At 38.6% G+C, this 12,451-nt stretch overlaps 1 protein-coding gene across 2 annotated transcripts in view; it reads right to left on the reverse strand.

Moving 5' to 3' along the window:
* Positions 1 to 2,649: 2,649 nt before the first annotated feature.
* Positions 2,650 to 12,451, reverse strand: part of LOC127813300 (myosin-15) — a 145,619-nt gene continuing 135,817 nt past the window's right edge. For both annotated transcript variants that reach the window (XM_052354213.1, XM_052354214.1), the window contains one exon: positions 2,650 to 3,242. In XM_052354213.1, coding sequence (XP_052210173.1) covers positions 3,119 to 3,242 — 124 coding nt within the window. In that variant the 3' untranslated portion in view covers positions 2,650 to 3,118. The remainder of the gene's footprint in view (positions 3,243 to 12,451) is intronic.

A 12,451-nucleotide genomic window follows, 5' to 3' on the forward strand; every position in this document is an offset into this window, starting at 1 on the left:
AATTAGAAACCACCCTTAACAAACAAACAAACAATCGATGCATTTTATGACATAACATGCACACAAATAATTTTTAAACCTAGAAATGATCATCAATGCACATACATTCAACACGTCAGGTTTTGCAAGTACTGACAAGAGGAGGGTTTAATCAAGAATTAATCCCACTTTAGTATTTCTTAAAAAATTAAAACTTACGTGTAACATATTTTATATATTTAATATTAAAAATATAGAATGTATCCCAGACTTCTATTACTTCCAACATGTTTGTTAAATTTATCTAACAATTCTTGAAAATATCATTAATGACTTCTTATTTTGATTGTTCAAGATATGCTTATCTCTCCCCCCTCAAGATAAGTATATCTTGGTCTTTATAGATAAGAAAAAAATGACGATTGTGTTTTCTAGTGTATTTTAAAAAATTTAACAAAGAAGTTGATAAAAATTTTGGAATGCTTTCCAATCTTATCTTGATTATTTCATATCTTGGTCCGGAAAGCATTCCGACCTTACCTTGATACTCTTTTATTTTACTTATTTTAACAAACGTTACCTAGTTAAACGTGTTTTGTAAAAGCAACGCATGTAATGGCTCTTACGACGTGAATGACATATACTATGTTAGTAAGTATATTTAATATTAACGTGCCTAGAAATCAAGACAAAGGGTGTCGAATGCAAATGTTGTCTACAGGGTATGATGTTGAATATTTGTGAGATTAACTCTAATTGATCATGCCATGGTTATCAACTCATATTCTACTTTTGTCTCTAAAACCTAGGTAATGAAGATGTTCCTCGTTAGGAATTAATGATAGTAGATTGGATTATATTTAATTAAGAATAATTTTCAATGAGTAGAAGATAAGGAAAAATGAAAATTTTAATAGTCCAATGACCCACAGCTGAAACTTTAGATATTTTCCTTCAAACAAAATCACTTAAAGTGTGTTTGATTGCATTTAGTTGAAAAAAAATATTTTCTAATTTACATGAAAAACAAAAACCACCACCCCTTACAATCATTTTTTTTTATGAAAAATAAGTCAAAACATACTTTAAATGGTTGTACCATAAAATTCAATTTTATAAAAAATACAATATGTTAAATAATAAAGATGAAATTCAATAACATTTTTCATAAAATTTTCATATTATCAAACACACCCTTATGACTTATGACAACTCTAAGGCAAAAGTGAGGCATCGCATAAAACCCACTAACGAATCAACACACAACGGGTTTGTTGGTGGGTTCTGGATTTTGTATCTCCTTTCTTTCTTCATTTCCTCTCAACGTCGTCAATTGACCATATTTTATGTCTGATATTAAAAAGTAGTATGATTCTCTCTCTATCTCAATGAACCCACTGGCATGGGTTTAGCGAACCCACACGATTTCATTGATCGAAACCCATTGGTTTCGATCAAACCCGCTATCATGTTCCATAATCAAAATCCATGATCGAAGAGGCATCGAAGACACATTATTTGATGGAGACAAATAAGATCATAGGATGAAGATTGATAAATTTATGGATAAATTGTAATTGTTTTAAGTTTTAGATTATAATGTAATAGAGGTTTAGCGATCATATCAAGGCCACCATTTAACTAATTGAACAAACCACAAGTTACAAAAATCAAGAGCTTCGATTAATTCTAACCCATCCGCAATGCAAGATATTGGTATCCTAGGGTACCATAGATAATTCTAACCATCCACAATTTTTTTTTATATATAAAATCACATTATAGAAATATATATAAAATCATTATTGTTAATTTTCTAGGGTATTGCCTAAGTGTAGGGTTGTAACAGAATAGAGTTGAGTTGAGCTTTGCTCAATCTCGACTTGTCAAGAAAAAATTGAGCTCTAACTTGTTAAGAATTTACTAAGTTCAAATTCGACTTGCTAAAAACTCGTTTATTATGTTAAACGAGCTTAAATTCAAGTTGGCTCGATCTCAAGCTCAATGATAGATGATCAATGGAGTAATTATTGCTCTTACAAGAAGATAGAGCAGTGACACAAACGAATAGTGGAGGTAGTGATGAAGGCGATAGAAGTAGTGATAATGGCCAAAAAGAAGTGTTGACAGCAAGAGAAATGGATGGCAAGGCGACAAGAATGACAAAGAATGATGGCGTCAATGATGAGAATGGCGAGGAGTCTTTGATGGTAAGAGACATAAATGATGAAGACGGAGAGAAAGACAGAGAAAAATGGTGTTAGCAATGAGAATGGCGGGAAGTCGTCAACAGTGAGGGAGACTTATGGTAAAGGCAATGGTCAACAGCAACAACATTGATGAGAAAGGGGTAGATGGTGCAGACAACTAAGATTTAGCTTCATAGTATAAAGATTTACAAATTAACAAATGAAAAAGATCAAAGAAGTTGCCCCTGTTTGACAATCACAACAGTAGCAGCCTCTACTGCTTTACCAAATTAATTTTAGGTTCCATCATGCACAAATACCTTAAAGGGCTCATATGAAGTGATGTGAAAATTCCAGCAAATCACTCAAATAACATGAACCACTAAATCAAACAAGACGTCTACACATTTAACTAAACAACCATGAAACTGGGTACATACAGTTGTGACTCTAAACCTGAATGTGAATGACCATTGCCAAATAATCAAAGTAATTGCGTTTGTATCAAACATTTACACTGTTACAGTACATGAGAGTCAAATGTTCTAACCAACTGAGGGATACAGAAACGATGGTTACAACGTAAGTGCAAAATACAACATGAATGCATTTCAAATATGAACACACTGTACAGTGCTAAAAAACTAAGCTTCATAGAATAGAGAAGCTTTCTAAGCACATTGCTATCTTTCTTCCTGTACAATGCTCTACCTAACACGTGTAGTTAGTAGAGGTGGAGGGCAAAGGGTGCCCTATTCAATCTGACTTCTAAATGAATCTTTTGCGATAAAATGGGATATATTTCACCTCATTCCAGCAGTATGACAAGTTAATCTTGCCACTGCAATGGCCACATATTTGAAAATATACTGATACTTGTTGGGTCAACATGACCAATCTATCTCAGGCTCGAGATATGGGCATATTCCATTCACATTAAGCTGGAAGATTTACTTTGTGTGCTGCACCAGAAACTGTGCACAAGGATATTTAGACAATAATGATGGCAGTTCAATATCTGAAGGATCGAATGCTGGCAGTGCCATATATATATCTTCAGTTGAGAATGGAATGCTGCAACAAAACAATAGCGAATTAATAGACAGAAAGTTTCCAGTCAAAGTAACATAGCATCTGGACAAGACCATGTTTTGGGCTTCATTTCCATGGTAAAAACTTTAAACAGGGTTTTGCATTCTCTCTTGGCAGAAGTGGCAACATCCACAAGAATATGACAGCTAAATTTATAATTTTATGTTGGAGGAAGTTAAGGAATTATAAAAGGCTCGGGATTACAGTTCATTGTAATCAGAAAATTCAATCAGAAGGATAAGGTAGAATAAGGATAACTTAGTCACAAGTTATCCTAATTATTGTTGGTTTAAATCTGTAAAGTAGATAGCTAAATTGTAATCTACTCCTATAAAATAGGTGAGTATCTAGGAGAAAAGTTAGGAGGTCTTTTAGCAGATTTTTTAGGACTTTTGCGTTTAAATATTTTGTAGATCAATGAAAGTTTTCACAGTGGTTTTCCCTAATTCTTCTACCTAGTTTCTTCATGGTATTTGTAGAAGAAATCAATCTAATTCTTCATATATAGAAAAACTGATATAAGGGCTTTCTTATATACATACACTCTTGGACTCTAAAGACTCCTACTTCAATACTACTCCCTAATATCTCTCCTAATTTGTAGGAAGAGGTCAGATTACAAAATACAATAAAATAGAAAATAAAAAACTGATAATACACATGGATAAATACTAAGAGAAGATAGAGATAAAAGTCTTCCTCTGATAGGACTCTCAGGAATCTGCTATCCCCAACACGCCCCCTCAAGCTGGGGAATGTATATCACTCATCCCTAGCTTGGATACTAGGTCTTTAAATTGTGCGGCAATCCTTTTGTAGAATATCAACCACTTGACACCTTGATAGCACATATGAGATATTGAGGAGACTGGAATCAAGCTTTTCTTTAAGAAAATGATGATCAATCTCAATATGTTTTGTCTGGTCATGTTGGACCAAATTATGAGCTATACTGATTGCTAACTGGTTATCACATAGCAACTCAATGGGTCTTTGTACTAGAATTTTTAGATCTTCTAGTACTATTTGCAACCATAGAAATCCGCATACTCCTAGAGCCATAGCTCGAAACTCAGCTTCTGCACTTGATCTTGCTACAACTCCTTGCTTCTCCAAGATACCAGATTACCCCCTAGGAACACACAATACCCAATTGTGGATCTCCTATCAACTAGAGACCCCCCATAGTCAGCATCCACATATCCTTGAATCTTTAAAACATCCCCTGGGGTAAATAAGATTCCCTTACCTAGTGTAGCTTTAAGATAATTCAAAATCCTCCTTACTGCTTGCATATGTTCTGAGGGGGGATTATGCATAAATTGACTTACAAAGCTCACTGCAAATGCTAAATCAGGTCTACTATGTGAGAGATAAATAAGCCTATCCACCAGACGTTGAAACCTCCATTTATCTATCACCTCATCTTTGGTATTTGCTTGCAACTGTATGCTAGATCCTTTTCCCCCTAGAAGCCCTGTTTCTATAAGTAAGTCCATAATATACTTTCTTTGTGACAAGAATATGCCATCTTTTGAGTATGCAACCTCAATGCTCAAGAAATATTTCAGCACCCCAAGTTCTTTAATTTCAAATTCTTTAGCCAAGTTCTGTTTTAAGATTACTTGTTCAGCAGTATCATTACCAGTAACCACAATATCATCCACATATACAAATAAAGCTGTCATCAGATCACCATGATGCTTGATAAAGAGAGTATGATCCCCCCTGCTTTGATGATATCCCATAGATAGCATAACTTTAGAGAACTAGCCGAACCAAGCACGTGGAGATTGTTTGAGCCCATAGAAGGCCTTTTTAAATCTACATACTCTTCCTCCCCCTTCCTGGTGAAAACAAGGAGGTAGTTCCATAAATATCTCCTCTAAATCCCCATGCAAGAATGCATTTTTCACATCAAATTGCTAGAGTTGCCACCCATGTATTGCTGCCAATGAAATAAGAACCCGAACAAAAGTCATCTTTGCGACCGGGGCAAAAGTTTCAAGGTAATCAATGCCATAGGATTGGGTGTAGCCCTTGGCAACCAACCTTGCCTTGTACCGGTCAAGAGTACCATCAGCTTTGAATTTCACATTAAATATCCACCAGCAGCCAACCAGCTTAACACCCTTGGGTTTGGCCACGAGATCTCAAGTATGATTTTTGTTAAGTGCCCACATCTCCTCTAGCATAGCTTCTTTCCACTTAGGGTTCTTTAGAGCTTCTTCTATTGATGTTGGGATAACAATAACATCCAATGAAGAGAGAAATCCTTGGTGGCTAGATGATAGGCGATGATAGGATAAATAATTGGACATGAGATGTTGAGTACGTGATCTAATTCCCTTTCGGAGAGCAATAGGGAGATCAAGGTCAGTAGGTTCGAGGCATGGACTGCACTCTGCTAGAGCATCATCTTCACTTGATGTAGGTTCCAGGGCTAGACAAGGGACTGATGATTGGATGGGCTACTGAGTAGAGATGTGCTATCGTCTTTTGTAAACAAATGGAGAACCCTTGTACCGAATTGGAGATGGCTGGGAAATGACATGGGCTGGTTGATGGTCACTACTAGACATTGGGAATAGAGGCTGGTTCATGATGGAAGGGCAGTGAAGGTCCAAAGGGCTGGTTTCTACTAAGGGAACAAAAGTTTCAGAGGCTGGATTTTTGCTGAAATTAGGCTCCCCCTAACTGCTGGTTTGAAGAGGGGCAAAGTACGACTCATTTTCATGGAATGTAACATCCTTAGACACATAGAACTTCCTTAGGGTAGGACAGTAGCATTTGTAGCCCTTTTGAGTAGGAGAATAGCCTAGGAAGACACACCTATGAGCCCTTGGATCAAACTTGTCCCGGTGGTTTTTAGGAATGTGAACAAAACACACACACCCGAAGACTCTAAGTGGCAGTTGAGAATGCAAAGAAAAATCAGGATAGAAGGAGGCTAATTTTTGGAGAGGACTTTGATGTTTTAGGACCCTAGATGACACTCTATTTATCACATAAGTTGTTGTTAGCACAACCTCCCCCCAAAATTGTTTTGGAACTTGATGATGGTGAAGAAGAGTGCGAGTGACATTGAGAAGGTGTCTCATCCTTCTCTCAGCCACTCCATTTTGTTGGGGGGTGTCCACACAAGATTCATGAATAATACCTTCTTTTTTGAAAAATAGATGCAAGGGATTGTTAAAATAATCCTTTGCATTATCAGTCCGAAATTGTTGAATTGATGTGCCAAATTGAGTGAGAATCATTTTGCAAAAGTGTTGTAAAGTAGACCCAATGGAAGATTTGTCTTTTAAAAGGTACACCCAACACATTCTAGTGCAATCATCAATGAAGGTGATGAACCACCTAGCTCGTGGACAATTTGAAATTTTAGATAGTCCCCAAACATCCGAATGGACTAAGAAGAATGGTTTAGAAGATAATTTAGTGCTGATAGGGTAAGTCACTCAATAGTGCTTCACCATGACACACACATCACATTGAAAATCACTAGGCTCTAGGTTTCTAAACAAACTAGGGAACATGTTCTTTAATAAAATGAAAGGAGGATGGCCTAATCTAAGATGGTGGAGCCAAATTGAGGAGAAATCAGTAGAGGTTTTAGTGGAATATGCCATCCCAAGCCTTTTTCTTTTTGTGTTAGGATTCTCTCGTTGCAAAATGTACAACCCATTATACTTTTTAGCCACACCAATCATCTTCCCCATGTCCTTGGCCTAAAACTTGCACAAATGAGAAGAAAAAACAGCATAGCAGTTTAGATCTTTGGTTAATTGATGAATAGAAATCATATTGGTAGTCAAATTTGGGACATAAAGAGCATGACTGCGGGTTAAATAAGGGCTGATGTGAATGGTACCTGTTCCGGTAATAGGGACTGATACACCATTTGCAATGGTGATTTGTGTCATGCTCATAGGTCTCAAAAAAATTGGGATTAGGTGTCATGTGATCCGTGGCTCCCGAATCAAGGATCCACATGTTATCCCTATCAATTTTCGACGCTGAAAAAGAACAATTGGTTAGAGATATACCTTGCTGATCAGTGGAACATGAAGCTCATCTTGGAAGGTTCTTAGGAAGGCTTTTAGTTTGCTGAGTTCTTCAGCATTTAACAGCTTTAGATCAGCCTCCGCTGGCTCTTATTTTTCACCCTTTTCTTCCGGATCCTTTCTTGAGAGATAACTTTGAGATCTCATATTCTTGAATCCTCCAAATCTTCTTCAACACAGCCTCCTTTCCATGTAATTTAAAACAAGTTTCCCTAATATGCCAGGGCTTCTTGCAATGAGTACACTATTGTCCTTCTCGATTTGTATTCCTTGTTTGGGTGATTGATCTCCCAAACCTCATCCCATCTCCCTCTTTGTTTTTGATAAAGAGGGCTGATCCTTCAGGACTATAATCAGTAAGCATCGCACTTCTTCTATTCTCCTCACTTCGAATGATGGCAAAAACCTTATTTAGGCTAGGAAGTTTGTCCTTACCTAGGACTTGTACCCGAACTTGATCAAACTCTTGATTCAAGCTGGCTAGGAACTCTACAATTCGATCTCTCTCCACAATTTGATGAAGGGCAACAACATCTATTTTGTACACCATTTTAATTGCTTGATACTGATCGAGTTCCAACCATAAGCCCCTCATTTGGTTGAAGTATTCGGTCACTGTTAGCGGCCCTTGTTTAATGGAGTTGATCTTTGTTCTTACCTCAAAGATCACTGATGCATCTCTAACCTTGGAGAAGGTTTGCTGGATGGTTTCCCACACTTCCTTGGTTGTGTTTAGGAACATATAGTTCCTACTTATGTATGGCTACATTGTACTCCACAGACATGACAGAATTCTTGAATCTTCCACATCCCATGCTATGAAGGATGGGTCTTCTTTCGGTGGATCTGCTGTCAAGAGACTTCCTTTGCTTCGGCCCTTGAGGAGAGTTCTGACTAGTTGAGCCCATTGAAGACGATTCATACCATCTAATCGGTAGGATAAATGAAGAGTTGGCAATTCGACAGCCATAGGAGTAGAGTCTACAGGATTTAGATCTTCGGTTATGCTAGGAGAAGGAATGGAGGATGCAGGGTTTATCTCGGATGTCTCTGTCATACTGTCAAAGGCTTCCGAGATCACTCACTGATGGAAGAAGAAAAAAATCTGCAATGAAGGCAGGCGCTAGATGAAGAAAAGAAGAAGACCACGAAGGCAACGTTCTGTTACAAACCAAGAGGCGCGGCAATGAAAGCCACGTAAAAACAGTACCAAACAGTACCAGGTAATGAAAAACTAGGTAAAATTAAAACCCTAGATAACCTGTCTCTGATACCATGTAGAAGAAATCAATCTAATTCTTCATATATAGAAAAACTGATACAAGAGTTTTCTTATAGACATACACTCTTGGACCCTAAAGACTCCTACTTCAATACTACTCCCTAATATTTCTCCTAATTTGTAGGAAGATATCAGATAAAATACAATAAAATAGAAAATAAGAAATTGATAATACATATGAATAAATACTAAGAGAAGATAGAGATAAAAGTCTACCTTTGATAGGACTCTCAGGAATCTGCTATCGCCAACAGTATCAGAGCCACGTTTTTTTGACACCCGATAGCTAGCATTCTATGCCAAATAGGACTCTTAATCTCACGCAATGGCTGAGATTCCAACAACAAGTGTGACTTCAACCACTAATCCTCTTCCAATGAAGAACAGTTAAGCTCCAATCACTCTAACAGCCTTTGATAGTCATTCACTCCAAATTACTCTACATAAGCTGAATGGAACCAACTTCTGAGAGTGATCTCAATCAACTATGCTAATAGTTCGAGGGAAGGGTAAAGTAGGCTATCTAATAGGAGATATTGCAAAGCCAAGCCCCGAGTTAGCAACTTATGGAGTATGGGAGACAGAAACTGCTATTGTTATGGCCTGGCTAGTAAACTCTATGGAACCCAAGATTGGAAGAATCTATTTATTCTACAAGACAATTAGTGAGATTTGGAAGACTATCAAAGAGATTTACTCAGATCTTGAAAACATTACCCAAAGTTTTTAAGTTTGGTCTATTATCCGAAGCACAAAGCAAGGTAATAACTCTGTTACTAAGTATTATAATACCTTAATTGAATTATGGTAGGAGATGGACCTTTTCTATGAGATTACATGGGAGTGTCCTGCGGATGGAAGAAAGTATGACAAGATGGTGGAAAAGGAAAGAGTCTAAACCCAGATTTATATGAAGTAAGAGGCAAATTACTCGGGACTAAGCCTTTTCTATCTATGAGAGAAGTATTTGTTGAAGTAAGAAGAGAAGAGAGTAGGAACAAAGTGATGTTGCCTACTTCTAGTCATTCAAACAGTGAGGTATATATTTAGAATTTTGCCTTGAACATATCTCGATGAAAGTTTCCTATCACAACTAAAAGAGAGATGCAAAAAGATAAGCGGTGGTGTGACCACTGCAATAAGCCCTATCATACTAAGGAAACTACTGGAAGATATATGGAAAGCCAGCAAATTGGAAACCAAGAAATCAACAAAAGGGAGGTCAGTCCACGTGCATGGTAGAAGTATAAAAAAGGAATTCAACTACTGTTTCTCTAACAACAGATCAATTGAAGGCCCTACAACAGTTACTAAGCCAAACTAAGGTGCATAAGGTGGCTGAAAGTGCAGACAACAATCTAGTGGTATCCTTGGCAAAACAAGGTAATACAAGTCACTCTACTTTCTCAAAGGTTTCCTACAAACTTTTGGATCATAAACACTAGAGCATCAAACCACATAACATGTTCTCTTAAAATTTTATCCAATAATTAACCTTGTGATCAAGGCATTGTTGTGTTTATGGTTGATGGGACAACCTCCTTAGCCCAAGGGATAGGAATAGCTTACATAGCAGGCTTAACCATAAAATCAGTACTTTATGTACCTAATTTAAGTTGTAACTTGCTATCAATTAGTAAAATAACTAAAGAAAGGAATTGCTCAGTGATATTTTTTCACTCTCATTGCGTTTTTCTGGATCTATCCTCGAAGAAGATGATTGGCAAAACTGAGGAGAAGGGAGGACTTTATCAAATTTCAAGACTTGATCATCCTACAGAATTTAGGTTACCTATTCTATCCTCTTTAGCTACTGTTTTAGAATCTGAATTAATGTTATGGTATCAACGATAAGGACATCCTAACTTTGAGTATCTTAGAGTTTTGTATCCTTCCTCTTTCCAACAATAAAATTCAAAATTTCTATTGTGAATATTGTATCCTTGCAAAGCAAACAAAGAGTTCCCATCCTAATCATACCTATAAACTTTCAAAACCATTTCATTTGGTTCATAGTGACATTGTCAAGGGATGAATCAGCCGGGAATCCTTTTTTTTTTCTTTTTGTAGTAGCCAAATGTTGCCTTATTGCTATTCTGTAATTTATGTTATGAATTAGTTCAGGCCACGTGTAAGGTAGGCGAATAGGACAAAAAGGTTGTTGTAACTGCCTGGGGATGGGAATCTGCTACGGCCGACTCTCCCTACCTCCAGCTAGCATATATCCTCTCCAAAGTTCTCTGGAGAAGGCATCTATCAATTGAAACAGAATTTCTCCCTACTCTCATTCTTTCTCTTCTCTCTACTCTCCCTCACTAACTCATTCTTCTATCCTTCTCTTCCTACTCTCATTCTTATTCGGAGCGTAACTAGCTTGTCACCGACCAGTTCGTGACAAATTGGTATCAAAGCCACCTTCCTCGGCCGAGCTAGGATTAAGGCGATGGCGAAAGGCACCCGAATGAAGGCATTGGAGACGCAAGTGCAACAGTTCAGCTCAACTATGTCCGACACCCACAATCGGATAGAGCAATTGGAGTTAGGAGCTAACCGAAGTCACGAAGCTATTGCGGCAATGGATCGGAGGGTGGAAAGCTCCATAGAAGGACTGGAGAGGAGACTTGAAGGCTCCATAATGCGGGTACGAGAGGATTTGGCAGCTCAAATGAAGCAGTTTATGTTAATGTTCGGTCGCCAGAACCAAGTAAGTTTATCACTTGAATTTCCTCCTAGGGAGAGAACAGAACCGATCCTTCAAGGGAATCGGGAAGCGGGTGTCCATGGAGCTGTGGAGTTGGGAGTGGAACCCGATGACGTCTTGGATGGATTAATCCACGACGGAAGGAATGGTCAGGGTAATATCCACCACCAACCAGGATTTCCCATGCCTTGGGTGGACATTCCCACATTCGAGGGGGTGAATCCCAGATGGTGGTTACGAAAATGTGAGAGGATGTTTGATTGGTACAACATTTCCAACGGACAGAGAGTGTCGCTGGCATCCGCTTACTTCAATGAGGTGGTTGATGCCTGGTATCAAGGATGCATAAGGCGGAGAAGGGGTTGTACTTGGGAAGAATTTTCGGAGAAGGTGTGTGAAAGGTTTGGGGAGAGGAGCATGGTGGACGTCATAGAGGAATTCAACAAGCTCAAACAAACCGGTAGTGTGGAGACATATCAGGTGCGGTTCGAAGAGCTGAGGTCTCTCATGCTCCAGCATAACCCCCACCTATCCGAGACATACTTTGTGTCCAGCTATCTGAGTGGACTCAACAAGGAGCTGAGACCGACGGTCAAGGTACTAAGGCCCCGAACGGTGGAACAAGCAGCAGAGAGTGCCCGCTTACAGGAGCTAGCAGTGGAGGCGCTATTAAAAAAACAAAGGCAGCAAACAAGAGGGGTGATCGCGGGAGCCTCCAACTTGAGGGGAAAAGGTTACACTAGAGAACCAGTGAGGGTAAGTGGTGGAAGTAGAGGTGTAGGGGGCGCTGGCTCGTTGCCGCATGGAGATCAATTGAGGGAACAGAGGCGAATCGCTGACCTCTGCTTCCGTTGTGGGGATAAATACCACGTTGGACATCAATGTAAAAGACAAATCCTACTACTAGAAGGAGATGATACCCAGGAAGAAAGGGAGGCAAAGGATGGAGATTGTGAAGGCCTAGAAGAGGAAGATAATGGAGAGATTTCCATCCACGCCCTAAAAGGAGTAGTTAACAACAAAATCATCAAGGTGAAGGGACAAGCCAAAGGGGGTAACCTCATGATTCTGATTGATAGTGGGAGCACCCACAGCTTCCTTGATGAAAGCACGGCCCGAAGGTTGAACTGTCAACTGGCAG

Source organism: Diospyros lotus, chromosome 11 (genome assembly GCF_014633365.1).
Source record: "Diospyros lotus cultivar Yz01 chromosome 11, ASM1463336v1, whole genome shotgun sequence".
In the NCBI taxonomy this organism is placed as follows: domain Eukaryota; kingdom Viridiplantae; phylum Streptophyta; class Magnoliopsida; order Ericales; family Ebenaceae; genus Diospyros; species Diospyros lotus.